This window comes from Ahaetulla prasina, chromosome 14 (assembly GCF_028640845.1).
Source record: "Ahaetulla prasina isolate Xishuangbanna chromosome 14, ASM2864084v1, whole genome shotgun sequence".
NCBI lineage: Eukaryota > Metazoa > Chordata > Lepidosauria > Squamata > Colubridae > Ahaetulla > Ahaetulla prasina.
In genome coordinates this window covers 24,170,996-24,198,772 of record NC_080552.1, presented here as the reverse complement: position 1 = coordinate 24,198,772, position 27,777 = coordinate 24,170,996, and the positions used below count along the sequence as shown (strand labels likewise).

General features: G+C 51.3%; 4 protein-coding genes across 13 annotated transcripts in view; 2 read left to right on the top strand and 2 right to left on the bottom strand.

Annotated features, from left to right (window-relative positions):
- CLEC16A (C-type lectin domain containing 16A) overlaps positions 1 to 9,915 on the bottom strand; it is a 41,007-nt gene extending 31,092 nt beyond the window's left edge. For 2 of the 3 annotated variants that reach the window (XM_058157687.1, XM_058157688.1), the window contains exons 1-9: positions 9,584 to 9,913; positions 7,567 to 7,695; positions 7,041 to 7,174; positions 5,459 to 5,607; positions 4,883 to 4,988; positions 3,401 to 3,524; positions 3,142 to 3,316; positions 1,978 to 2,031; positions 1,191 to 1,304 (exon numbers count right to left, since the gene is read on the bottom strand). In XM_058157687.1, coding sequence (XP_058013670.1) covers positions 1,191 to 1,304; positions 1,978 to 2,031; positions 3,142 to 3,316; positions 3,401 to 3,524; positions 4,883 to 4,988; positions 5,459 to 5,607; positions 7,041 to 7,174; positions 7,567 to 7,695; positions 9,584 to 9,657 — 1,059 coding nt within the window. In that variant the 5' untranslated portion in view covers positions 9,658 to 9,913. Of the gene's footprint in view, positions 1 to 1,190; positions 1,305 to 1,977; positions 2,032 to 3,141; positions 3,317 to 3,400; positions 3,525 to 4,882; positions 4,989 to 5,458; positions 5,608 to 7,040; positions 7,175 to 7,566; positions 7,696 to 9,583 lie in introns of all 3 variants that reach the window. The other variant, XM_058157686.1, reaches the window with a different exon arrangement.
- Positions 9,916 to 9,946: 31 nt separating this feature from the next.
- On the top strand, positions 9,947 to 12,309 carry DEXI (Dexi homolog). The gene is made up of 3 exons (XM_058156868.1): positions 9,947 to 10,219; positions 10,330 to 10,842; positions 11,193 to 12,309. The coding sequence occupies exons 1-2, from the start codon at positions 9,947 to 9,949 to the stop codon at positions 10,696 to 10,698; spliced, it is 642 nt and encodes a 213-aa protein (XP_058012851.1). The 3' UTR covers positions 10,699 to 10,842; positions 11,193 to 12,309.
- Positions 12,310 to 12,696: 387 nt separating this feature from the next.
- CIITA (class II major histocompatibility complex transactivator) lies at positions 12,697 to 26,301 on the bottom strand. Of its 8 annotated transcripts, XM_058157680.1 has the most exons (20): positions 25,912 to 26,301; positions 24,642 to 24,708; positions 23,415 to 23,594; positions 21,994 to 22,089; positions 21,706 to 21,831; positions 21,173 to 21,232; positions 20,824 to 20,889; positions 20,542 to 20,583; positions 19,866 to 20,015; positions 19,606 to 19,725; positions 17,769 to 19,422; positions 17,001 to 17,174; positions 16,540 to 16,611; positions 16,183 to 16,263; positions 15,655 to 15,747; positions 15,170 to 15,253; positions 14,791 to 14,874; positions 14,358 to 14,441; positions 13,981 to 14,093; positions 12,697 to 13,295 (listed from the first exon to the last, which is right to left on the bottom strand). In XM_058157680.1, the coding sequence occupies exons 1-19, from the start codon at positions 26,122 to 26,124 to the stop codon at positions 14,018 to 14,020; spliced, it is 3,522 nt and encodes a 1,173-aa protein (XP_058013663.1). In that variant the 5' UTR covers positions 26,125 to 26,301; the 3' UTR covers positions 12,697 to 13,295; positions 13,981 to 14,017. The 8 variants fall into 8 exon arrangements, with proteins under 8 accessions (XP_058013663.1, XP_058013667.1, XP_058013659.1 ...); XM_058157684.1 differs by lacking the exon at positions 23,415 to 23,594 and having other exon boundaries at positions 25,912 to 26,300; XM_058157676.1 differs by having other exon boundaries at positions 24,642 to 26,053.
- TVP23A (trans-golgi network vesicle protein 23 homolog A) overlaps positions 23,404 to 27,777 on the top strand; it is a 12,202-nt gene continuing 7,828 nt past the window's right edge. Inside the window, exons 1-3 of the mRNA XM_058157694.1 lie at positions 23,404 to 23,539; positions 26,344 to 26,607; positions 27,225 to 27,304. Of these exons, the coding sequence (XP_058013677.1) occupies positions 26,599 to 26,607; positions 27,225 to 27,304 (89 nt within the window). The 5' untranslated portion in view covers positions 23,404 to 23,539; positions 26,344 to 26,598. The remainder of the gene's footprint in view (positions 23,540 to 26,343; positions 26,608 to 27,224; positions 27,305 to 27,777) is intronic.

Here is a 27,777-nt window from a genome sequence, read left to right as displayed (position 1 = left end):
ATGACTCACCGGCCCCAGACAGCGAGGAGGAGGAGACCACCACCCTCCTCTGGCACTTCCCACTGCTGGAAACACAAGCAGCTTCTCGGATCTGAGAACTGCCTCATAGCAAGAGAAGCCCTTTTCTCCAGACCACTCAGATTGCGACAAAAGAGTGTGTCAGGGGTGGGGCTGATAACCGAGCTCCCCAAGATAGGGGAAGGTAAGCTGGGGGACAAACTGCAGACGGTTTTCCCAATTTTCTCAGCTGCTCAGAGAAATAAAGCTTTTCCTGACCGCTTGCTTCCCCCATTTCATCTAAAGACGGCACAGCCTGATCCCAAGACCCGCCATCTGCAAAGGGCACCCTAAAGCACTGCGGCCGTCAGAGCTGCTTCCAGGAAGTGGGCAGGGATTCTCCCAAACGGCATTTGAATTTCCCACCTTCCTTCTCTCTGCTGCACTACTTGCTTTATTGCCATCAAGGCTGCTGTTTCGTTCCTTCCCTCCCCCCCCCCCCGGCAAGTGAGGGAGGGGCCTCTTTAAACTTATCAGGTCTGCCCAAACTGAGCTGGATCCTATTTCTGCCACCTACAGATTTCCAATAACCGTCCTATTCCAGATCTGTTTCCAAAGCTTTAGGAAATCAACCCCCTCTTACTTAATAAATGCTATGAGCATGTAATGGTGATTGCTGCGTATAGCAAAGGATGAAGCAAAAATGCCAAGATTAGCTCTTGAACATGTCTGCCTTTTGAGGGATGAAACTTACCTAGAAAAACCACTAAAATAACATCCACTCTTATTACAACCCGCTGCGAGTAATTCACCCTCTCACATACTTCAAAAAAAACACAAGACCAAGTAATTCTGCAAAAGACATTCAGTGGAAGTCAAACTGCTAGAGCAGAAAAAAGGCGACAAGCTTCTAACCACAGATTTCCCAGTAACAGAACCCACTGAACAGAAAAGTGGGCAAAAGCCCAGAATGAGTCTGCCTGCTACAAAGACAAGATCATTTCCATGTGCCACGGCGCCTTTTATCTTTCAGCTTGCATGCGAGATCGGGTCTGATTTTTTTTAAAAATAAACCAGCAAGATAAAGAGTACCCAAGAACTCTTTAGATGCCAGGCACATCACGCCACAGCCCCAGTCTTGCCAAACAAACCAAGAAGACATCTGAGAGCCGACAGACGTGCGTTCTACTTACAGAGCTTTTCTGGATGTCTGGCTCCACCTTTGAGGAAAACACCGCGAGGTCTCCGTTCAGAATGACTTCGGCCAATGAATTCACCAGGGGGGCATAATGGATGATTAGGAAAACCTGGGGCGGAGGCAGAGAAGCGAAAACTGTTGGGGAGGGAGACTCAGAGAGGGGACGCAGATTAACTTCCCATTTATCTGGCTACTTTCCTCTCCGCTACGGTACAAGAAAAATTACTTGAGGTTGATTTCACCAGATGGTAGTTCTTTCAGTGCTTGGAAGAGGAGAGGAGGACAAGGAGAAATATCTCATATTTAAATGCTTCCATAACAGGGAATGTGGGTTGTAAAGCCAGCTGCAACTAATCCAGGAGATCTCTCACACACACACACACACACACACACCATTAAATACCACATCCCGCCTATTTGCCTGGACTGTTTTATCGAGACTGCTTCTAACTCTGGTCCTTTACAGTTTTTCCGCCCTGTCCTTACCCCACCCCAAAGCACAATTGCAAAATGACCAACAACCTCTCTCCCCCGGGCACAGCCAGTTTCTATATCACAGTTGCTACATCATTGTTAAAAAGTAGACGTGACTTTCTATCAAATTCTTAATAGAGACTAGAGCAGAGTTTCTCAAACCTCATCAACTTTTAAGATGGGTGGACTTCAGTTCCTAGAATCCCGTGCTGGCTGGGGAATTCTGGGAGCTGAAGTCCACCCATCTTAAAAGTTGCTAAGGTTGAAAAATGCTGCTCTAGAATCAGTACGGGATCATTCGCACTTACTTGTGACAACAGATACAGAGAAACCTGGAGGCTTATTCTTGGCCGTTCTCCAGTCTAAGGAGGAAAAAATTAAGAAACAGCTTTTAACTGTGGAACAGTATTAACTGACAGCATTCCCTTTCATTTTCGAATTGCACACAAAAAACGCTCTCCAAAACAGGCACAACTGATGAGGAAAAACGTCTGCCACAATCTCCCCATTGCTTCCCTCTTTCTAAAACAGAAGTGTCACTCAATTGCGCAACCGTTTGGGGAAAACCTGGGAATCTGGACCAAGTCAGAGAACACGCAGGGAACGACAGGGAGCATCACCAAGGGATTACAACTCGGCGCATGTTGATGCAACTGTTTGATATGTATTACAGGAACTGTACATAAAAACGTTTAAAAGGTTCCAGGAGTACTCGGGGAAAGTTTTTTTAAAGACCAAACGCCTCTGTATAGCGCTATACTACAGACTGACTCCTTTTAATTCATTTGGTTTGCCTGAGCCTTTTCCCCCGAGGCCACGGAGGGAGCTGCCTTCCTGAACAGGGGGCTCTGCTTTTCCTTGGAGAAACAGCCAGGCGTAAATACAAGGGAGACAGGCACACACTGCTGATGAACGCAGGCTGCCTCCTTTCTTGCTTGTGCCGGCAGACAGGTTCCCCACCCCCACCCCCACGGACAGGGTCTGCAAGGAAGGAAAACTTCCGACAATCAAGCAAGGAGGAAAAGACAAAAAGCTGAAGCTTGAATCGGAGCCCATGAAGTAACTTCTGCGGCTGGCCAAAAGGTGATTAGCTAAGGCAAGCCACAGAATGATTCATGTGCATTATTACATCAAGAGGGGTAGCTGCCCTTTGTCACTCTTTCAACTGAAGGTCCAATGATGCTGCTCGTTGTGCTGTCACAACCTCCCTTTCTCCCTTGTTTTGCCCTGACAGGGAAAGAGTGGTGAGAGAAAGCCTCTGGGAATCAGTTCTCTCTCCCTCCCTCCCTCCCTCCCATGGTGAACTGCGCAAGGTTAACGATATAAGTGATCATTTATTTCAATATGGTGTAATGCAGGTTTGCTTCTGTGACTCAATGAAGAGACTCCTGCGGTTGCATTACTTCAGAAAGATGTCACAAAGCAACCGGGTTCTTGTAAAGCCACTTCAAGCAAGGGAAGGAACCCCTCACCTTCTCCTGATTGACCAAGGAGTACACATAGAGAGGCAGGAAGAGGCTGTTCAGCAAGTGGTCTGTCAAGACATCGTTTAAGAATTCACAGTTGATAATTAGGATGTCATTCAGGTAATGGAGGTGATCCAGGTGCTCAGCTACAAGGTCACTCAGTTTGCCCCGATTTCTGTGCCTGCAAAAAAAGGGAGCAGACTAAATATGCAGTCATTACCCCCATCCCCCCAGAAAGGGCACTGGATGAACAAGAAAGGCTTACTCCTCGTCTGTTTGAACGCAGTTGTCCAGCTCTATGACATGGCTGCCAATGAACCAGACGAGATTGGAGAAGTAAGGGACGGCCGTCTTGTCTCGAATATAGTGCAGCATCGGCTGGTTGTCCACTGAAGGCAAAAAGGCTGTTATCATTGTTGACGTATTTCTCCCCAAACATTTTAAGAATGGGTCCCTTCCTCTAACTCACTTTCGGCAGCATGGGCCAAAATCAATTCTATTTCTATGGGAGTTTTGGGGAAATGTGAACATCCCCTTTGAGATATTATTCTAATAATAAAAAGGCTGAAAGCGGCTGGACTCTGCCGTCACTGAGAACAGCCCCGCTTGCAATCTAGGGAACTGGGCAACAGCACCAAGCAGGAAAATCCACCAGCAGACTTACATGACACTGTTTTAAGGGAGACAGGATGCGCCAGTGAAGAGAGGACGAGGAGAGACAAGAAAGACAACGTGGTTAACAGGGTTAGGAGCTCCAAAGAGGTCAGTGGTTAAAACAGCAGGGCATCTAGGCTAGAAGAGAGCAGTTAGAAACAAGCAGGCAGCCCTTGGAAACCCCTGTCCCAAGGCCAGCCATCAGGGGGTGCCCTCCCCTCAACTGCACATCCCAGAGCAGGGACTATTCATTATTCTTTTAATTTTATTTATTTATATCTAGCCTTTATTATCTTTTATAAACAACTAAGACTCTGACAGTCTTTGATCATTCACAGACTGTCTAGAAGCCCCGTAGCTGAGAACGGAAGAAATTCTGTCTATGTCCGACTACCATTTCTAGAGCGTGGTGTGATCAAAACCATGGTTTGGAATTTATGGGTTTTTTTACATGAGGGATGGGCAAACCCGATGGCCCTCCCTCTCCTCTGTTGCTGGATTCCATAGATCCTGGGCGCCAGCTTTAAATGGACACAAAAACCAGCCCAGAATCTATCCCTACCTTAAAAATTTATTCTAGCTGAAAATAAATGAAATGAAGAGACGCATGGCCTCTATTTCTTTACAATGGAAAACATCTGGCTGAGTTCTAGGTTGCAGCTGACATTTTCTTCACTGATGAAGAAGAGTGTGCATGCATGAGAGAGAGAGAGAGAGAGAGAGAGACGGAGGGAAAGAACGGGGTCAAAAGTTCTAATATATATTTCAGGAAGCTGCTCTGGGTCCTGACCAAGCAACTCAAGAGAGTCTCACTTTCACATTCTCAAGAAAAATCCTTCTTGAAGTGCAAAACCTCATGCCAAGAGCGCCCTCCAGTGGCCATCCCCTGAGTATTCTCCAGCTTCTGTTGCTTCCTCCAGGCTGAGGTGACAGCACTGGCTTAAAACACTGGTTCTGAGAAGAGGGTCATGAGATCCACTAGGTCAAATCAAGGTCTGCCCTGCCTAACTTTCACCCGATAAATCTGGGAATGCCGGATGCTCCTTCTTCCCAAGACGCGTGTGGTGCTGAAACTACCCAAGAAGACGCTTACCTTTGTAGACGTTTAACGTGATGGTTCTCACTGCGATCCTGACCATGCTTTCTGGGTGGTTGAAGAATTTGATGGCCTCGGTGTACAAGGCAAAATCGTTGGTATGCTGAGGAAGAAGGCAGTAAAGAACATGCGTTATGTGCTTTGTGCATTTTTATTCTGCCCTTTCAGACTCTGGACTGTTACAGCGCAATCTGGGGCTCGATCAGTACAGGAAGCTTCAAGCTTCCCTCGGCACCTGCTTTGCTACACAAGCGTTGGGACGGAATTTTAAAACCTGGACCCTCCAGACTAGGGGTCTCCAACCTTGGCAACTTTAAGCCTGGCGGACTTCAACTCCCAGAATCCCCCGAGCTTAAAGTTGCCAAGGTTGGAGACCCCTGATCCAGACGCTCTCAACTACAATTCCAGCAGAAACATCTGTTTTCTTTTTTTAAATGTTTACAGATTTTGAAATAAACGATTAGGATGCAGTCACTTCTGAAGCATACATTTGGCAACAATATATCCAGAAAATGTTTATCCAACAAAAAGAATTTACTGAAAACGATGTTTTGTTTCCAACCTGCAACTCACCTCGTTGTAAAAAAAGTGAACGGTGTGATTATTGAGTTTCAGAGAAAGTGTTTTTAAGAATGAAATATAGTATGCCATGATTTCTTCATCTGAGAAGTCAAATTTGTGCACAATAATAGAGTTGACGTAGTTGTTGGACAGTAAATAGTCTGAGGGGAAAAAAATACAGATGCATAAAATACAGGTAGTCCTCTACTTATGACCACAATTGAGCCCAAAATTACTGTTGGCAAGTGAGACATTTGTTAAGTGAATTTTAGTCCATTTAACAACCGTTCTTGCCACAGTTGTTAAGTGAATTGCTGCACTGGTTAATTTATTTATTTATTTATTTATTAAATTTTTATACCGCCCTTCTCCCGAAGGACTCAGGGCGGTGTACAGCCAAAAGATAAAAACATAAGAAATATACAATTAAAACAACAATTTAAAACCGAGCATATTAGAAAAAGGCCAAATAAAAGATTTAAAATTTAAAATTAGAAACCCTAAAATGATAAAACCCAGTTAAAAGAATTTTTTTAAAAATTTTTTTTAAAAAAATAATAATATTAAAAATATTAAGCCAGTCCCGCTTGAATAAATAAATGCGTTTTCAGCTCACGGCGAAAGGTCCGAAGATCAGGCAATTGACGCAATCCAGGGAAAAGTTCGTTCCAGAGCGTAGGAGCTCCCACAGAGAAGGCCCGTCCCCTGGGGGCCGCCAGCCGACACTGTTTGGCGGACGGCACCCTGAGAAGACCCTCTCTGTGTGAGCGTACGGGTCGGTGGGAGGCATGAGGTAACAGCAGGCGGTCCCGTAAGTACCCGGGCCCTAAGCCATGAAGCACTTTAAAGGTGGTAACTAAAACCTTAAAGCGCACCCGAAAGACCACAGGAAGCCAGTGCAAGCTGGTAATACGGTTGTTAAGTGAATCCGGCTTTCCCATGGACTTTGCTTCTCAGAAGGTCGCAAAAGGGGATCGCATGACCCCAGGATACAGCAACTGTCATAAGTATGAATCAGTTGCCAAGCATCCAAATTTTGATCACGTGACCATGGGGATGCTGCAACGGTTGCAACTATGAAAAGCAGTCATAAGTTCCTTTTGTCAGTGCCGTTGTAACTTTGAACAGTCACTAAATGAATTGTTGTAAGTCCAGGACTACCTATACAGATTAGTAGAAAAATTAATCCAGCAAACTAAAGGATATGCACAATACATTCTAGCAGACCCTTTTTTAAACGATCATTGTCATCTCTGAACTGTCCAACCACAAACAAGAAGCAGCACATTGAGACTCACACGTTCTACCTCTTTATTCCTGCCTTGTCTGCACGTGTTGACAGGCATCAAAGGAGAACTTTCTGTTTAGAGTTCAGGGTTTCAAGTATCAAAGCATTTTAGAAGCATGTTTAAACAAACCTTATAAATAATAATAATAATAATAATAATAATACCTAATACATTTAAAACATCTCAAATTCTACAATCTTCAGGACAGAAAACAAGAACCTCTGTTATGTGTGTAGCTTATGTAGCAAATGGTTCTCAACAAAAATGTGGTTTTGCATAAAGAGAAGAGAAACGTGCATGCTTACAAAGGGATGTTTCATGACTGATGTTCTCAAAGAGGATATTTAGAGTCTGCAGAAGCTGCACACAGACGTAACGGCCCGACTTCTGGCGCAGAATGTTCAGAAAGAACACAAACATGTTTTTCTCCAAGAAAAAGCTGGAATGCAACAATTTTTACCAATTTACTATATCTTATTGGACAAATTTCATTCAAATGTTTATTGCTGGAATGTAATATTGGTGAAGATAGCGATAATATATTTTAACTAGCATGGTTAGAACTGTATTGATATATTTCTTAGCTTCTCAGACAACTGCAGTTGAATAATTCTCAGCAATTACAGAAAATAAAACATCCATGGAACAATAATGTAATACAGGGATCTCCAACCTTGGCAACTTTAAGCCTGGAGGACTTCAACTCATTCAAATTCAGTTTTGGGGAATTCTGGCAGCTTAAAGTTGCCAAGGTTGGAGACCCCTGATGTAATAGATACACATAATGAAAAAAATCTGTATCTGTTAAAGCAAAATCCTACAAGCTCTTACTCAAACACTGAACTGTCATTCTGATCTCCCCATATCAGGATCTCGGTTATCGATCGAATGGTTTCCACCAATAGGTTGCGGTTGTGGTCAGTCACAGTGGTATTTTTGGTCAAAACATGATACATGTACCTGAAAGACAAGAAGAGAAAGTAAACATTGGGCACTCCAAATGGTCTCGACAGGATTATGTACGTTGAAGGTTAAACCTGGGAGAATCTGTGGCTCTTTGGAACCACTGCAGAAACAATCCAAATATTCTCATCACTTCTTGTCTCTTCTTTAGATTTATTAAATGTTCTTCATTAGCATAAGCCACTCTGAAATCAAATTACCAGGCACCAAAAGCATCCCCTATACTTTGTTCTCGGTTCCAGGCATTTTTCCCTGCAGAAATGGCAATCAAAGGTTCCATCAGAATGGTCTTCCAGCTAAAGGGAGGCCAGAGGAAACCCCAAGAAAGCCAGCATGTACCGAAGGGTGCCATGCTGATGCAAATAAAACTTCGGCATAATTAGTTTGAATTATATATTTGTTTTATACAAACTGTCCATGTATGGTTTTATAGAATTATAAAATCTATGAAAATAAACCACGGCCTGAGTTTCAGTATCATTTTAAACCTGAAATACCGTGTATTGTGCACCTCAAGGCATGGGATGCTGATGAAAAATAATCTCCAAGAGATAAAATACCCTTGCAGAATTTCTGACCTTTTATGGGGGTAAAGAATGAGAGAGAGGCCTGACAGATTATGCTGGTTGAGAAAACAGTACCAGAAAAGTTTCTTCATTTTCTGAAAAAATAATTCGATAAAGCTGAAAGGAAGTAATTCTTACTCACAAAACAAAATTATCAGATTGGCTACCAGAAATCATTCTGGCAGCCTTTGTAGTAAAAAGCAAAATAAGAATAATTTAAATAAAACAAATATATAGCGCTGACCACCAATCTTGACACCTTTAAAAGAAAAGTATATAAATGCTCAGCAGTTAAAACTCCTGGTCATGATGACTCCGTTACTTTGGAAAGACACACTGCCTCTCCCTCCCAAATGCAAGGAGCTGTCCGAGGGAGGGAGCTGCTTTGCTTAGCGGCATCCTTCCCTATAGCAATAGCACTTCATACTGCTTTACAAGATGCTACAGTGTCAGCATCTTGCCCCCAACAATCTGGATCCTCCTTTTAGGAAGGATGGAAGGCTGAGTCAACCTTAAGCTTTAAACAGGATTATCTTTCAGCTCAGGAGGCAGAGAAGCTACTGGTGGCAGATAATCCTTGCCTGAAGGGCCTTTGACCTGATCCAGCCTACATCCAGCATACACCTTATGTTCCCGGACACCAGATTACAATTCCAATTGTTCTCACTCCACACACTTCCTGGAATATTAAAAGTGGGGGGTGGGGTGGACATATTTATGGCCATTTGGGCAAAGTGTCTAGTTTATCTCCTCCACTGGGAGTCTTATTTTGTATAGGGCGACTGCTAGGCCGATCAGCTGAGAAAAGCACAGAATTTACTTTGGGCACACAAGGGGTCTTTCTTATTAGACTTCGGCCGCTCTGCACTTCCCTGTTCCCCACCCAGCCTTCCAGCCCTGGGAAAGAGGCAGCAGCCACCCGCAGGGGAGGGAAGCACCTCCGGCTTCAACCAAACTCCAGCAGCAGGAGGGGGTTGGACGTCTCAAGCCCTGGGGCAAAATCAGCCCCCACCGTTGATTCCATCCTGATGGGTTTCAGATGCCTCCAGTCCGGGCACTTCAACACCCTCCCTGGCTCTCAACCGCGGCCCCTTTAAGAAGGCGGGGCCTTTTCCTTCCCAGAATCCCCCCGGCCTGCATGGCTGCCCAGGTTGCCGGCCCTGCTTCAGACGCCCCGCAACCACCCGGGAGCGGCGCCCCAGAGACCCCCCAACTCTCCGCGGGCCGCGTTCCAGAGCGGGGGGGGGGCGGGGCCGGCTGCGGACGATGGGCGCGGGAATCCCATCGGGGGGAGCGGCGTCATCGCGGCGTCCACTCACTTGAGGTGCTCGAGCGAGTGGATGTTGCGCGAGGCCTTCCCGCCGCCGCCCCAGCTGCGCGACCGCCCGAACATCGTGAACGGGCCCCGCGGGCGCCCCTCCGCTCCTACGGCCGCCGCCTCCGCCTCCGCCGCTGCTGCCGCTGCCCCTCCTCGGTCGCCTCGTCCTCGGCGGCCGCCGCCATCCTCCCCTCAGCCTCTCGGAGTAGCCAGCCCCCCCCCCCGCCGCCGCCGTTCTCTCGCTCACAGCGCAGGCGCGGGGCACGCCGGGAAACGCAGTCTTACGCGCCCGCGCCCGCCCCGATGGCCGACGCCGGGCGGACCGGCCGCAAACTCCCCTTCCCGGCGGTCCCTGCGCGCGGGCATGCCGGAAGACGGGCGAGCGTTTGTGACCCAAGAGGGGCGGGGCACGCATGCTAATGAGGCGTCGGCGTCACGCTTAACCCCCTCGCCGCCGCGCCGCAGCAACTGCGGAGGGGCGCGATGCCCGCTCTGCGGACCGGGAGCCGCGCAGCTGGAGGCGGGCGGGCGCTGCGTGCGCTGCGTGCGCGGGGCCGAGCGGGCGGGCGGGCGGGCTCCGGGTCCCGCGACCCAGCCGAGCCCCTCCTGCCGCCGGCGGGTGTCGCGGAAGCAGCCAGCGGGCTCCGGGGCTGCGCATGGCCGGGGCGGGCGCAGGAAGGACGGGCGGCGGCGCTTAGGGGGGCCGTGCGAAGAGCCCCGGGGCCGCCCCCGCAGCAGCCCTCCTAGTGCAAGGCGCGCCCGTCGGCTGAGCCCGCGGGGAAGAGAGGCCGGGCGGGGGCGCTGCGGCAGAGCGGCTCCGGCGGGGCCGGTGGGCTTGCAGCGGGCGCCGCCTCCCCCGGGCCCTGGTGGGGTGTCTGGGCCGGTGCCAGGCGCCCGCCGCCCCCCTCGATGTTCTCCGCCGGCCTCTTCCTGGTCAACCTGCTGATCCTCTACTACGCCTTCCTGCTGGAGTACATCGCCCTCAACGTGGGCATCGTCTTCCTGCCCGACGACATGGACCAGGCGCTGGTGGACCTCGGGCTCCTCTCCGACCCGGCGCTCGGCCTCTACCGGCTGGAGAGCGAGGGCGAGCCGCTCGACGCCTACTGGGACTAGGGCCGGCCGCCTGTGGGGCTGCGGGCGCCCGAGGGAGGCAGCCGCCACGGCACAGCACGGCTGCCTTTGGCCTGCGGGGGTACGGGCTGCGAAGGAGGCGAGCCCGGAGGGTGGCGGTTCAGCTTTTACGCGCCCTCCAGCAAGGTACCTGCCCTCTAGTAGCTTGTGACTACAACTCCCATCGTTCCCACCCAGCCCAGGATACCGGGACGCTGCCCCAGGCAGGGAAGGCCAGAGAAGATGGGCAGCCGGTCTCTCTTGCTCGGATAAGCTAAGAAGGTGCACATGGGGTCCCCCCCCACCGCCAAAGAAAATGTTCCTAGATCTGTTCCTGGAGAAGTAACTGGGCTGTTGGCCTTTCTGGGGGCGGGGGAGGGGGAGGAGGTAGCCAGTTCCTTCAGGGGCACAAGGCATCTCTGCAGCCCCCTGCCCTAGACTTCTGCAGGGAACACAGGGTCACCCTTTAACCTTTTGCTTAATTCACATTTCTACAGGGTGGCTACCTGAGGGAAGGAAAAGAAAAGATTCCAGAAAGGACACATGGATTCCGGAAGGCCGGCCTGAGGCCTTCCCGGGTCCCCCAGGGAAGCTGGACTCAGGATGGGACCTGCAACTCGTAGTGGGTTTGCCATCCTCCTGCAGGACTTCATTGAACACAATAGCAGGGTTTACCCAGAGAGCCTGGAGGGGGGAAAGCCTCAGGAGATTCTAGTTTCTTATACCGAATCAAGGGATTTACTCCTCATTTCCAAACTTCAAGGAGCAAGACTTGGTTCTCTTGTCTTGAAGAGGTACAGGTATGTCCGGAGCTAGCCTGGATTCTCTGACAAGGCAAGCAGTGGCTGTGATGGGGTCATCAGGTTTTAAGGGGGCTGGGGGAATAAACTCTTGAGAGCCTGAGGTCGCTTGCAACAGCGCATGTTCCTGAACACAGAACTGCTTGGCAGTTGAAACTTGACCTTGCATCACTGTGTGGTGAATCACGTTTTCCCCGTAGGACAGTAGAATGTACCCTTCCGTTATCATTACTATCCATATCTGTAAGAGCTTTTAAAAAAAGACTTTCACTACACTTTAATGAAATGTTTTCCAGCACGTGGAAAGGTTATATGACATTAATGAAGCTTGCTCCCTCATCTGCTAGGTTTCCAGCTGCAGGGAGAGATAGGTGTGGAAATACGGCGAAGCTATCAATTTGCACAAGAGTCCTTAAGTGTTATTAGCCGTGAAGGCTCCGGTTTCTGCTCTTTCGAAGCGTGGAAATGTTGGAAGCCTCCAACTGGCAATCTTAATTTGCTGTGAATGATCAGGTTGCCCTTCTTAAATTTTATTTTTTGGGATCCCCCGAACCTTTGCAATACCCACAAAAGATCTGCCTTTAAAGAGTAATAATTTAATGGGGGGAAAAAGAACTGCAGGGATGTTTCTGTCACACTGTTACAGAGAAGAATTGATTTTGTAAGTATTTTTATAACTTGAGGGAAGCCTTGTCATTGTTACGGCAAGTTATTTTGGAAAACGTTCAAATGCATTGTTATGTAAAGCAGAAAATGTAGAAAAAGCAGTATCTTGATAACTGGACTTCTTGCAAATACAGATGTGTGCAGGTGACTACCTCGCTTTGCGTATTATTGCTGGGACCACGGTGGCCGCTGGGGGAATTTCACGGCAAAGGCTGTGGCTGGATGGCCACCTTGGGGCCTTTGCATGCTTAAAAATTGTATGTGTGTGCCAGTGGCCCTAGCAGACAGATCCCCTTCTTCACTGTCTCACAAAGTTCCTTCTAGGACCACCCACCCATAACTTTCCCCCCTCTGCTTTATCGAATCTCCTCTGGAATCCTTGGCAAAGCTGCCATCCTTCCTCAGTTTCCACCAATCCGTTCCTAAAGGGAAGGATGCATTGCAGGAAAACAATTCAAAACTGCTAGCTTGGCCTCTCCCCCTGGATTTTTAACCAATATTCCCACTTTCAAAAAAAGAAAACACCCATAAGTGAGACGCTTCTAGAAAAAGATTTATTGACGGTTTCTCAGGGATATGAAAACTATACATTAGAGCTCACTCGCATAAGAGGCCCTGTGCTCTGATCACTAGAAAAAAGCTAGGCCCTAATACACACCCACACATACACACCCTCAACAGTTGCTAAGCTTAACATGACCCTTGTGGGCCCAGGATTCCAGTTCTGCATTGCCTACTTGTGTGTTCATTACATTATTCCTCCAAACGTTTTAGCAAGCTGCAAGGGATGATCGTGAATTCATGCAGAAATATTCCAGAAAGGTATCAGCTCCCAAAGGGAGCTGAGTTTATTCAGAAAGCACCAGCATTGTTCTTTTGTTTTTAGAAAAGTCAGTTGCTTATTCTCCATAGATATCTCTGCTAAGTCAAATAACTTTAGATGCATCCACCCGTGTGCAGAGACACACAAACATTTCCCTTGCCTTTGCCCGACACTTTGCAAAATTTGGGACCTAATGCCCAACTGCCCTGGAGAGGATTCTTTCAGAAATGGGATCCAGTGATTGTGTTGATGGAGAAAAAGAAGCAGCCTTTATGGATCACCCAGCTTTAATTTAGCAGCAGAATTTCCTCCTGTGTGAGAGAAAATGTGGGTAGGCGGGAGGCCTCTCTTAAAGTTATGCCACTGCTATCGGGGGTGGGTGGGTGGGTTCCTAGCCTTGGTTTGGAAGTGAGCCATGGGATGGGAGGGAGGGGAAAGGGAGGGCACCGATAATGCAAAGTGTTTATTAATTAGCTATATTGATGACATAAATTGAAATTTAAAGGGGCCGGTTTAGCTCACGCTGGTAAAGCCTGTTATTAAGAACACAGTAGCCTGCAATTACTGCAGGTTCGAGCCCGGCCCAAGGTTGACTCAGCCTTCCATCGTTTATAAGGTAGGTAAAATGAGGACCCAGATTGTTGGGGGGGCAATAAGTTGACTTTGTAAAAATATACAAATAGAATGAGACTATTGCCTTATACACTGTAATCCGCCCTGAGTCTTCGGAGAAGGGCGGGGTATAAATGTAAACAAAAAAAAAAAAAGATTTTTGCCATAGAACAAATGAAAGGGTTTGGACATCTGGGGGCTCAAAGTGCCCGTATTGATGAATAGCTTTTTATGATTTATGAGCCAGGGGGAGCCAGCAGGAGCATCACCACCCATTGTGAAGAGTGGGAAGCCTGTAATTCAGCATCTTCTCCATAGGGAGGCGCATTCAGTAGGCCGAATGTAGAACCACGGACGCTCCTACAGGTCACTGGAAGCACTCACCACTGCAGAGTCCGAAGCGACTGGACAGGGGCTGCCCCTAAAATCTCTTGATCCGAGAATCCAGCTGCTGCAGGTGATCCAGAACCCCGTGAGGGATCATTGGGTTCCACAACCTGGAAAGGGTTTTAAAAAGCAAAAAATTAAAGGCAACTGGAATCAGTGGGTCTCCCTCCAAAACATGCCACCAGCACCTGCCGCTGAGGGCTGGGCAACTTTCCCAGTCCTCCGAGTCTGATGTGAGGGTGGTGGGCTCCCACTCTGCAGACATTGCAGGCACCCCAGATTGTCCTGCCCACAACCTCTTCCAAAGCTGCACCTGCTGAATCCAGTGCAGTTCGAAGGATCAAAGCTTCGATCACCTAGAAGCCCAAACTTACGCCAAGCTCTGAATGCAGGGGCATCTCCTCAAACGCTCCGTCAGACACCGGGCTCCGGCGGCAGACATCCGGTTGCAGTGCAGGCTGTGGGGGGTGGCAGAATTACAGGCACCTCCTTTGCCAGAGACCTCCCTCGAGGCAGACAGCCAAGGGCGGAGTCTTTCGCACCCTTCTGGCTCTACAAGGCCTCCTGGGGGTTTGCGGGGAGAGCCTGGTGGGGCACGTGTCTGAGCCCCTCAAGTGTTGGGGGGCAGAGTTCCTCCTCTTTCCCACCCCATTGAACGTCCAAGCAGCTGGGCTGACTGTGCAGTAGCTAAGGGGCACCTGCGTCAAGACGGGGGTACCACTCCTGTGCAAAAGTCTGCTTTGACTCCGGGGAATAAAACCTCCCCTCCCTCCCCCAGCTCTCAGCCACAGACCATGGCACACTTACTCCAGCACCCGCAACGCACACATCTGGGGCAGCACCTCTGCCACGTGCTCCGCACCCGCATCCCCAATGTTGTTTTTGTACAAGCTGCGGGAGCCAAACCAAGAGAGAGGCTGAGCGGCTGACCCAGGCTCCTCTGCCAAGGGCCACGTCCCGTTCCCCCCCTCAACTCTGTTGAGGGCCATGTGGGGGTGGGGCTGAGGCAAGGCAGGAGGCCCAGCCCCAGAGAGGGGAGGTGACCCTTTCCTAACCTCCCTTTGGCAGGTAGAGAGCAAGACCCAGCTTTCTGATCTGCTCCTGAGGGCTTCAGAGGTGGATCCAGGCTCCCGGGGGTCACACCCCCATCTGGAATTGGCTGACTGGGGGAGGGGGTAGGACTCACCTGAGGGTCTTCAGCAAACGTAGGGAGGGGAGGGCTCCAGCCAACAGCTCAGCACCCAGGTCGGTGATCTTGTTCCGGGACAAGCTAGGAACAAAAGATGGTTAAATTCAGGATGTTTTAGGTGAGGGGGGGGGATCCTTTCCCTCCCTCTCTGAAATGTCCCATTATGTGAGGCTGGTGGGAGAGGGTCCACCACTCAGGGGCAGCCTCTTCCTGAATGAATGTTACTCTTATTGTTTCCTTTTTTTTTTTTATTCTGCTTATAATCTGTCCCAAGAATTTTGGCTGATAGGCGCTTTGTAACTATTACGTGTTCCAGCCTGTTTCATTTGTTCACGTGCATACACACACACACACACACACACACACACACACACACACCTACCTGTCTCCACAGTGATTCTCTGGGAAATGCAATGGGGGGGGGTCTTTCCTGTGACATTTCTGGCTTCCTGCAACCAGGAACTGTCAAACAATAAACTTACTTCAATGTTTCCAGAGACGCCAAGCGAGGGAGGACGCGGGTGAGGGGCTCCACCCCTTCATCTCCAATTTCGTTTTCATCAGGGGAATCCAAGCTGGGGAACAATCAAGCCAGAACGGCTACAAATTCTGATTAATCTGGGCGTGTTTTGGTGGGGGGGGGGACTCAGGCCGGGGGACCAAGTGGGCAAAGGAGATGGGCTGTCCCATGGGACTTAGCTTTTCTTCCCAAGCTCGGAAGGGGCTACGTTCTGACGTGGCTAGATGTAAGGGTGTGGGGAGGGGGCTGGCAGGATTAGGAATATCCCAGGGTCTTGCTTGTCAGGCCAATGTATCCTGGAGACCCAGAAGGGCAGCCTTGATGGGGAGAGAAGGACCACTGGGGCGCCCTCTTCCTGTGGTCCTGATGATCTCAGACCTTGCTGCCTAACTCTGGCATCTGACAGAGAGGCCCTCCCCTATCCTCACCCCACCCCCCTTCACTCCCAAGATGGAAGTTGACTTGGGAAGGGGCCCTTTGGCTCACTTACTCCAAGTGCTGAAGAGCCGAGAAGGCAACCAAAGAATCCGCCAACTTTCGGAAACCCTCCAAGCCAGAGCTGGGCCCAAGGCTGCAAGGCAAATGGGAGGACGAGGACATGGGGACAGTGGGTGCTGGACTCCTGACCCAAGGCCCCTCCTGCACCCCTGCAAGCGTGTCCTTCCCTTGTTCTTGGTTTGGCCTAGAAGTCATCAATCTCCCTGAGGCACCTGACTGGCAGCCCAGGTGAAAAATCATGGATGTTCTGAGGTAGACTGCCTCAGCACAAAGAGGTTCTGCTTTCAACGAACAGTTGCCTGCTGCTGCTGCTGCATTCCACTTTTAAAATACACATAGATGAACTTACCTGAATTCTAGTTGCAGGAACCCAGCGATGGGTGGAATAAGATGGCCGCTAGAACCCGCAGAGTCTTCCCTGCTGAACCAAAATGGGGTTGGGGGCAAAGATGGTCCGGGGGTGATTCTTTCAGAGGACAGGAAGGGCCCAGAGGGCAGGACCTCCAGTTGCAGCTTCTACCCTAAGCTAGCATCCTCTATCTTTGCACCCCACCTTCAGCTATGCCTGGTGGGTGGGTGGGGGCAGGCCCTCTCTGGCCAAAGTCACCCAAAGCTTTCTCCCGGCAGTCAAACTGGGGCTGAGGGGCACAGCCCCTCTCCTCCCCCTCCCCAAAGTCCGGCCTAGAGGCAGACTGGGATTCCCCGTTTCAGAGCCCTTCCTTCCAGCTGGCCTTTGGGGCTGCCTGTAGGCACCCACCTGGCGAGCTCTCTCCCCGCATGACCCCGGCCCAGCTGAGCGGGTGGCCTCACCCTTCCGCCATGTCTCTCTGCAGCTGCACCAGGCCGAGAAGGGCGTCCACGTCCCCCATCGTCTTCGCCCTGAAGGGCACCACCAGGAACTTCTCCATGGCCGTCTGCAGGGCTTCCCTCGCCCGGACGTCCCACAGGTGCTTCCACAGCGCCACAGCTTCCCCCAGGGACACCCTGCAAAAAGAGTCCCTGAAGAAACTGGGGGCGCCTCTCTCATGCTGGGAGGGTCTAAGTCTCCTGCTGAGCTGGGGGAGGTGGCATCACCGGGACGGTTCTGGTTCTGGTTCTGGTGCCGCCTTTCCCTTAGCAAGAACCTGGGTTTGGATCTGGCCTTGGTGGGCACACGGCAACGCTAGATGAACCATGGTCTGATCTTGGCTTGAGGCTCCTTCCTAGATACCAACAACCTCCCTCACCTTCCCAGACTGTGGATCACTTTCCTTCCAGCCTTGACAGACCTTCAAGTGACGATTCCTCAAGTTGTTCCAAAGATAATTTTTATGTGCCCGCTCAGATCACTGGGTGTCAAGACGCCTTCATTTTAAGAATAAGCCCCTTCGGAAGAAATAACCTCTGATTTTTAGAAGCATTCAATATGTTCTTCCAGGCACCTCATCTGCAGGCTCCTCCCCCAAGACTGGCCCTATCTAGACTCACTCAATAGATCCACTGCTCTTTGGCCCTTTGCTCCTAACATCTGGTCCTCAGTTCTAGTGACCTGAAGCCCAACCCTCCAACAGATCCCACGCTCCAAAAACGTCAGCCAACCTGAACTTGGTGATGTTCTTCAGATCAACCAGCTTCCTGAGTCCATCCAGGTGAATGCAACTCTTCCTCAGGTCTAAAGAGAACTTCTTGGAGGACCTTCTCAACACAGAGTGCAGGACGCTGACATCTGGTGGGGTGAGTGAAAAGCCCAAGAAAGAGAGGTCTGGCCCGAGCTCCAGGGTCAAATGGTTCAAGAGGTATTGATCTTCGGTTTCATGGACGCAGTGGAGCAGCTCCAACAGTTTGTCTGGACTGAAATCCCGAATGGAAAGTTTCCGGATGAATCTGGAAAGGCATCTCTGCTTCCTTGCAATCATCTTCTCCGTATCTAACTCACTTTCCTTACCAAAAAGGAGGGAACGGCTGAGCTCGTCCTTTAAGAACAGCAACCCAGACAAGAAACGGGGCACCAGGCCACCCGAAGAGAGACATTTCCTGAACCTGGCCCCCAAACCAAGGTATTTGGTGAGTTTTTTGCCCTTGATCTCTTTGGCAAAAGTCAAATGCAGAGCCAGCAAGAAATTCTGGACAACAAAGTTGGAGAACACGTATACGTCCCGCTGCTCCACCATGAGCTCAGTTTTCAGAGCAAACTCCTTTACCTCTGCGGAAGGGAACTGCTCGCTCAAGAGGGCCTTTTGGCACCGCTGCCCAAGAGACCAAGAGACCTCAGCCAAGGCAGTGATGCCCTGGTACCTCGAGGCCCTGCTGCTTGCTGCCGAACTTGCCACCTTCTGGAGAAGGTATGTGACAAAGAGGCCGGTGAGAGTGGAGGGCAGCTCTTGACCTCTTATTTCAAACACAGCCTGGCAAATGAACCGACAGAGGCCAGGATTGCAACAATGGCTGAATAGGTAAGGCGAGGCCCTGATCAGGTTGGCCTCCTGCTCCCAGTGGGAAGAGCCCTCAAAAGAGCGAGTGAGACAGAGCAAGCCCTGCTCCGGGGAGAGGCCCACGACCTCCAGGACCATGTCCACCCGAGGGAAATACTGGGGGAGCCTTTCTTTGGGCCGCCCAGTCAGTAAGAAAGTGCAGCCTTTGAGCATCTTCCTTTGGAAGAGGGAGGCCAAGATGGCGCCAAGGCCTTGGGCTTCCCTGCAGGGCAGGCTCCCGGAAGTGGACGAGAAGCCCTCCGGATCCTTCAGGTCTTCCATGCCATCAAAAAGGAGGAGGACCCTTTCTGGGTTCTGCAAGAGGCTGGCATAGACTTCGTGGATGCCCTGGCACGAGCCACCCAGGGAATCCGAGAGCAGGGACCTGAAGTCGTGGTAGGTGCCATGCAGCAGGCTCAGCCTCCGGCAGTCAAATAGGAAAACAAAGTCAAACTGGGGCATGTGGCCATCGGCCCAGTCCAGGCAGATCTTCTGGAGCAGAAGACTTTTCCCCGTGCCTGCCTTCCCCAAGACCACAATGACTCTGCTGCCGAGGTCGTTTTTCCAGGTCATCTGGAACAAGCTGCTTCTATCCATGGAGGCCTCCCACTTCTCTCCCAGGTGGCAGCGCCTCAGGTCCGCACTCCTCCCGCCCCTGCCGTCCAGGTGATGCTGCACCAAGTCCCTCTCCAGGTAAAGGTGTTCCAGGGGCTGCCCAGGGCCCGAATGGCATTCTCTGCGGAAATGCTCTTTCAGCGATTTGCAGAAAGCCCGGACCAACCCTAGAAAAGAAGGACAGGGAGAAGATCAAGGCCCAGCGAGGGGACAGGGAAGAAAGCCAGACCCTTTAAGGAGTCCGAGAGTCCAAAATCCTGCTCCGATGACTTCGGCTTTGGTGCTGTGGTGGTCTTGAGATCCAGCTCTCTTGGAGTCAGCTGGTGGGCAGGCCGAATGAGAAGAATCACCTGGGGAGGTTGGTGCATCCGGAGGCAAGCAGGGTTGCTGGGCATTTTCAAAGGTGAAGATCATCTGGATGTTGCTCCCATGGCGTGGGATGCACCAGAGCTGCCCGTTTGCAGAGGGCCCTGGAAGAGAGAGAGAAGGAGGTTGCTCTCGGCCCTCCTTCTGTCCTGCAGAAGAAAAGGGAACTGCGGCCCTGCCAGTCAACCAGGAACCCTGGCACAGCTAGTCCAAGGCTGGGATCTCTGGAGGGGCTTTCACGTACCAAGCGCTTCTGGAGATCTGCCCGCAGGGCCCAACGTGGCCACCAAAATTTGCACGTGGAAGTCGGGTGGAGAGTCGGTGCCATCCTGGCTGGGGTTCAGCGGGATGGCGAGGGGGTCCCCGCTCACAATGCACAGAGCCGGTGGGTGAGCTATCAAAGAAAAGGAAGGTTACGCAAGATGGACTCCGTCCCCTCCCTCCCTCTCCCGGGCAGAGGCCATGACGCCAGCAGCCCAGGGAGAGCAGGGCGGGTGTTTGCACCCAACTGGCCGGAAAGGGGAGCAGGGAAGTGAAAGTGGAAGCCCCTGGAGGCCCCCCTCCTCTGCTCAGTCAGCGCCAAACATTGGAAGTTTCCTGTTTCATTTCCTTGCTGCCTTCAGATGCGTGGGACTTCCAAGCCAGTGGCTGGGGATGATGGGGGTTGAAGCCTCGGGCTTGGGGAAGGGTGGTTTTCCAACCCCCAGATGGCTTGCCATCTTGTAGGGAGGGGAACGCTTGGAGGGCAGGAGGCAGGAGTAGCAAGGACATCTTGGAAAGCCCCAATCAGGAGGGGAAAGGAGCAGCGGAGCTTCGCACGGGGCCTTTTGAGAGGGGAAGGGGCTTGGGGCAGGGGTCTCGATCTCTGCACACCCCAGTTACTGAAAGAGAAGCCGCCTCTGAGGGAGAAGCCCACTCACCCAGCCTCTGGCGCTTGGCTTCGGGAGCGTCCGAGGATGGGCCTGCAGGGGGAGAAATGCCAGATGAAGCTGGGCCATGTCTCTGCTGATGCCCTTCTTTGGGCAGGGGGCTTAACAAGGGTCTCAGCAGCCCTGCCCAACCCAGCTCCAGGCTGGGGAGGATTTTTAATCTGTCATCCTCTGAATCTGAACCCGCCTCCATCTTCATCCAGCATCTGGAACCTCTGGAAAGCTGGGCTGGGTCAGGCCTTCAGCCCTCCAGCTCCCGGCTCCTTCACTTACCCCAGCTTTTGGCCTCTGCGCAACCCCCAGGCCCTTCTGCAGCCCCCATATCCCAAAAGAGGCTTTCTGGTGATGAAAAGAAGAGCGAAAGATGACTATTGGCATGGGGGGAGGGGAACAGATGGGAAAATAGCGCAGGGGTTGGGGAAGACATCCCTGGATTAATCAAAGCCCAAGGAGCCGGTTCTCATGAAGGACGGGAGAGAAGGAGGAGCCAGATGGGCACGGAGCCCTTGGCCCAAGGAGGTTCTCCTGCTTAGGCAGCTCCGAGAGGCCCCATCCAGACCAGGGGAAGGCCAGACCCCTCCGGGGGAGCCCTGGAAGCAAAGCAGGCAAAGGCGGGGCTCACCAAAATGCTCCTCCGCCGGGCCATCTTTCTGGTCTTTCAGCAAATATTCAGCCAGGGCAGCTAAAGATGGGAGGGGAGCAAGTGGGAGTGTGGGGGGAAAAACATGACCTGAAATGTCAGGCACCACAAATCCTTTCCGAAGAGCAACCCGCCCACCCCTCATCAAAGCGGGGCCATTGTGCCACCCTTAAATTCAGCTCCTGGAGCGGAGGGACCCTTTGCTGCTGTGGAAGGGGGAGGGGATGCCCCAGACTGGCCTGAGGTGTCCTCCTGCCCTGCTGGCTCCCCCAATGTCCTCAGCTGGGCATCCCGGGGGTGCCCTTTGGGCAGTTGGGCTCCTGAGTCAGGTGGAGTTGCTGCTCTGACTGGAGACGGGGTGGGGGGGGGTTATTGGCCTTTGTGCTCCAGCCCCTCCAGGGTTGCCATACCAGCTCCCCCTCTCCCTTCTCAAGTCCTGGGCTGTGACCCAAGGAAGGCCAACTGCCTCTGCTTGGATGCACCCTCGGGCCACTGACCGTCAAGGAGGGACCCACCTATTTTGTCATAGGCCTCCCCCATATCGGAGCATAGGCAGACGACTTCTCCGCTCTCGTCCCTTTCCACCGTGTAAAAGACCTCCGGGTTCTCTTGATCGTCACTGACCACCTCAGATGCTTGAACTGGGGGGGGGGGGAGAGAAGGCGCCGTTTGTGACCCTCCTCTCGAGGTCTGCCCCACAGAGGCTGGAGCCCCCACCCCCAGCCTCCGCCTCCAGAGAGACAGGCTGCCCCCGCAGGAGCTGTGGAAGGAAAGGAGGCTCCGCTTGACCCAGGCTCAAGCACCTGCAGGCGCCATGGCCATCTCGTCCACCGGTGCTGGGTGGGTCTCGCTCTGCAGGCAGTGGGTCTCCGGTGGGATCCCTCCGGGGCTCACATCATCTGAGGCAGAAACAGCAGGAAGGAAAAAGTGGAGGAAGCTCTTAAGAAGGCGAAACAATAGATTTTCAGTCCCTTGCCTTGGGCCGCTTTAAGGTGGGGGCCATTGCTTTGAGGACGTCCCACCACTTGCTTTGGAGAGAAATAATTAAATGTCACTTTTCTTTCCTAACCTTTATGCCTGGATTCGCTTTCCAAAGATCTGGAGAGAAGATGCTCTGAAGGAAAATGGCATTTGGGCGGGATTTTTGCACAAAAAGGGATGCAGGTACGTGGCTGATCCAGGCTTTGCTTTATTGGGGTTTGCTGAATAAACCACAACTAGATAGCCAGCTTCCCAGTGAGGCACTAAGCTATAAAACAGAGTTTGCAATCTGGCTGGGATCAGTTTATTGAGCCTCTGAGGGACCCCCAGGTGGAAAATATATGATTAAGCTGCACAGTGCAGCTCCAGCAACTTTTCTACACTCCTGTTTTTGACCCTGAACGGTTCAAAGGAGAGACCTCACAGCTGCGCTGTTCACAAAAGGAGAACAGAAAGTGGGCTCAGATCTTCTGCCTTCTATAAATATCTGGGGAGGGGGAGATTCCAGCTTAGCTCAAACAAATGTCAAGGAGGGCAAGAAAACATCCCATCTCCTTGGAAGACCCCCCCCCCAAAGGAGGAGAGCTGTGCCAGTGGTAGCAATTCAAAAGTCTCCCCTGATTTGTGATCGCAATTGTAACATTGCGGTCTCCGACACCTCACACAAGGATGGGTGGAAGAATGGAGGGCAAGCCCCTTCCCCCCCCCTCGGAAAGCCACGGAGGAGGAGGAGAGGCTGGTGGGCGGCCTGGAGCTCCTTTCAGGTCTAGCCAAGCTTGCCAGGGCCAAAATGTTTTGGCTCCTGCTCAGCTGCACCAAGTGAGCCTCGGTCCAGACCAAATGTCTGAACTGGAAAGTGAATCTTGTTTCCCCAGTTGCCAAACAAAGTGCAGTTCGCTGCATGCACAGAACAGGGATTCAACCGAGGCAAAGCTGCAAGACCCCACCCTGCAATACTCAGCGTTTAAGAGAGGAGGGGGCTGCCCCCTTCTGCTCTCTTCCCTGAGAATTTGAGGGCAGGGCCAGCTTGCCGGTTTACCTCTCCAGGGTCACTGACTTTCTTTCTCTACAAGCAACACCATCAGCTAAACTTAACAGTATCGATGAACAAGGGTTTTTTTTTCTTCCCACAGCCCCTTTCTCACGCTCTGGTTGGCAAAGGAAGCGCACGAGAGCAGCAGAGGATTGGGAAGCCAGAAGCAGAGAAATGAGATTCTCGGGGCGAGAGGGGAGAAAAACCGACCTTGCAGGAAACTTTCAAACTGTCCTTTCTGCGAAAAGGCTGGCATGGCGAGTTCCGGATGATGGGCCATCCTGGATGCGCCTGGGCAAAGTGGCCAGGCTGCCAGTCCTTTTGTCTTGCTGCAGGTGACTGCCCGTAAACGGTAGGAAAATCCCAACATGGGAGTTAGGAGGAATTCCCCTGTTTCGAAAACAATCTGTTGAGAGCTTCCAAGGTTAGTAACTCCCTTCCCTGAGAACAGATGCCTGCCTGCCTGGCTAATACCCTGGCTTTCTCCTCTGCCCGGCCACACTCCCTGCAGGGCCCAGGTACCTACCGTCCAGGTGGTCACATGCACTACTTCAGGCTCGTGTGGAGGAGACCTTACTCCCAACGTGCTCCTCACTTGCTTTCTGTGTGCAACTGACACATCAGAAGTGAAAGTGGGCTCTCGTTTCATTATCTCTTCTCTCTGATTCTATCAGGTCCACCCACTCTCCTCTTTGTACTCTCCAGGAGTCTCTCCTTCCCTCTGTGCCTCTCGGGGCTGCTCCTTCCACCCAAGACCCTTCCCCCTTCCACCCAGGACAGTTTTGCCTCCCTGAGGGCGGCCAGTGTATGGCTGCAGTGTAAACGCTGGCACCAACACGACTGCAATCACTGCACGGGCATCAGTGCACAGGAGAGACTGGGGATGGCAAGGGCTGAGCTGGGAGCCGGTCCAGATCAACTCACCGGTCACTGCTGTGGGACCCTGGGTGAGGTTGATGATGAAATTAGCAGGCGCTCTGGACTGCAATTCCCATCATCCTGTCATCCAGCACATTTGTCTGTAGGTTCCTTTCTCAAATTAATGATTTTTTTAATGGTTCCAAGATTTTAAAATGAGGTTCTAAAATGTTCCCCTGCCCTATTTATGATATTAAATTGATCTTAAAACATAAGATCAAAAAAGGCAGTTGGCAAAACCTACATTTAATTCTCAAATAGGATAAATCCTACCTATCAGACGGATAGATTGGATATATCCCCCTTGAGAATTAGTGTTCATTGATTTTTGAATTAAATTTAAATTCATGTTAGGTTTAAGTACCTACCTATCTACCTATCTGTTTGAAAGACAAAGCCAGTGAAATTATCCAACTGACCAGGAAGAAGGTGTTCTTCAAAGTGAGGTTGGATTCCCTTCCCACATAAATACTGAGAAATCTGCAGTGCATAGAGAATCATGATATTAACCAAACTTACCGGCCCAGTTTCTAGTCCTCAGTGAGACAGCCCCATTCTTAGCATTTTCTCTAGAATTGCCAGAAAGCTGTAAGGAAGAGAAGCAGGTGGAATTCGATGGCCCAGCCTGTTTTCCAAGCAGGGTGAGAGCCACCTTCCTTGCTAAATCATCCACATCTTTTTCATAAAGTAAGGTCTGATAATATTCCTTGGATAGAATTCCTTCCCTCAGCATGGAGTCCAGGAAGGCTTGAACCTCTGGGGCCGAAGCAGTTAATAAAATCCCCCTCACTTCTGGCAAGATTTGCTTGAAAATATCCATTTTGGCAGCAGGAGGGCTTGGATTTCTCTGAATTATTTATGCTGCACTTCCCTGTTTTTATACGGATATTTATATGGCAGCCTCATCTTACCAGGGTTCCAAAAAGATGAAGTGAAAAGAAGAAAACGAACAATGGGTTTGATTTGGGGAATCATCACTAATATTTCCTCATTTCGCTGAACGCATGAGAGCGTCTTCCAAGGATGCCATCTCCCCTATTTTTTTTAATCATTTCTAAAAATTGATCTTATGGATGGATTGCTTGGGTGCTTGCTTGGTTGCAATTAATAGCAAAATTCTACATTGCAAGTGGGATGAGCTTTTTTTTAAAAAAAAAAAATCCCCCAAGAGTGGGAAATTCACCCAAACGGTTGCTAGAGTCAAATAGAGACTTTGTTCAGAGGGGTGGGGGCGAGCGCGAGAGAGCCTTGCTTGTGAAATTACACGTTTAGTTTTATGTGCTTATTTGCAGAAACGTTTGGCAGAGTTTCTACACCCTCCGACAGCAGAGTAGTGGGTGTTTCGCCCCCTCCCTTTAAATCCACCCCAAGAAACTCCAAAACCGCAGCAGCGGGATCCTAGGCGGGGTGCCTAGTAGAGACCTCCAGGGAGAGTGGGGGGGTTTGATTCCCTCGGCGCAAATGGCTGAACCTGAGCGAGGCTGATAGGAGCTCCGCGACGCTGCTCCGGGGGGGGGGCACTCTCCCACCCCAAGGAGAAGAGGCCACCGCGGAGGCTGCCTGGGCTTTTAATTCCGGGATGAAGCTTCTGGCGGTTGGGGCAGCCCGGGACAGATGGGGACCCCCTTTGGCTCCGTCTGGAAGTTGCTCAGGCTTGGGGTGCATCCCAATATTTCCAGGGGTTCCCCCCGACCCAAACCAGGAAGGGCAGCTCAACAGCGCCCAGGGCAGGAAGGAGAAAACCGGGCTCCCCGCCGTCCGCCCGATAGCCTCGCTGGCTCGCTCGTACTCGCGGCTCCCCCTCTGGGTTCACTTGCGACCACCGACGGATTCCTTCCTCGGGGGCGGCCACCGCATCTCCTCGGGGCGTTTCTGCCTCAAAGGGCCCCGGGCGGTGGCCCAGCAAAGTCACCCTCTGCGAGGCGAACCTGCGGGCGTGTCTCCTAACAATGCAGGGAAATTCCAGGTGCTCAGCTTGCAAATGCACGCTAGATGCAAACATACTGCCTCCTTTACAAAACGTGGGGGGAGGGGGAGAGGCTAGGAGCCCTTCCCCCTTATGCCCGAGTCTTCTGCTGCAGATTTTCAGGCCAAGTTTTCCATTTCAGCTGGATTTCAGCTGGGTGATGTTGCATTAGCTCCTTGGTTGCCATGAAGGTAGGCTGCTTGGCAATACCTGGCAGGCAGAAAAGCATGTTAAGTGGAAAACCTCACTAAACAGGTCAAGGATGGGCATCGGCAGTGTTCCAAAATTGAGAGACCCCGAAAGAGCAACCCAGACCAGGGACTTTGGCCGGTCACCCAGGAGCTGCCCAAAGCCAGGCAGTTTCTGGGCCAACCTGCCCCTCACCGCCTGGGCAGCAGCATCCCTGCTCTGGTCGCCATAGCAACGGCCAGGAGGAGGCAGGATGTTGGGTGGATCCTGCTCACATCCGCAGAGGCAAGAGGAGGAAGAGGAGGAGACGGAGCCAAGAAGATGAAGCAGGTGGGGGAGAAGGGGCTGAAGGGGAGGGGAGGAAAACCTGCGTATTATGGGCTGGCTTTGGACAGGATGCAGGAGGCTGTGTATAAAGCAGGGAGAGAGAGACTTCCCTCTACGAAGGGGGCCTGGGAGAGTCTTTGGCACTGAGCACAGAAACAGGACCACAAGGCACAACGGCCAAGGGGGCAATCAGGTCTGGTAGTACGGAATCCATCTTCTGGAGGAAGGCCTTGTGCGCACACAGTGTTTCTGGAAAACAAGAGGCAGGGAATCCCTCTGCTTTGGGAGACGCAGGGAGTGAGTGACTCAATCCTTCAGTCAAAACAGAGGCTTTGTGTGCTTCCCCAGACCTGGAAGAGGCATCTCCACGCAGGTAGGTAGCCAGCTGGCAAGAGCGAGGCCTGGCCTGAAAAGAGGAAGCCGCACCAGGTGGGAAAAGCCACTTGGAAACATTTAGAAGGAGGGGAGCAGATTTGCCAGTCAAAGGAGGGATGGGGGTGGGTGGGAGGGAAAACTGCTGGAAGATGAGGCCTGGTTCTGCCAGGGATGGTTTTTGAGGGCTTCATCACACCTTCCCTTGGGTGTGTATGTGAAGCTCACACAGGGTCCATCTCTTTCAGACCTTAGCAGATGACACGGAGGACGTGTCCCTCGACTTTGGGAATGAAGAGGAGCTGGCCTTAAGAAAGGCCAGAGTCAGGTAAGGAGGGGTGCCTCTTCCAATTGCCCCTCCCCAACAGCCTTCTATCAGTTTTATAAACAGACCTCTTTTTTATGTACAATGCATGCTCAGGCAAACTTCTTTTTGAGTTTCTGCTTCACTGGTTGAGGGCTCTTCCCCCCTGCTCAGCTGAATTTGGGGCTTATTTGGTAGAAAGCTTGTTGGGATTCTTTGTTTTGTAATCGTGTGGCATGGCTGTTCTTATGGAAGCTGACAGAAGCCTTTGGTATTTCTGGCACCTAATTGCCAAATTAATTGGCTGTCCAGAATCATTGAGAATTGGGCTGCACACAAGTTTAATATTGTTTCTGTAATTGTTTAAGTATAGCCTAAATGTTTTGGATTTGCTTTTAAAAATACTTGATTAAATATGGTGACCTTTGCTGTTTGGGTCCAGAACTCTCCAAAAGAGGCTTCTTTACTGAAATTCACAGGTACAAATAAAACATTTC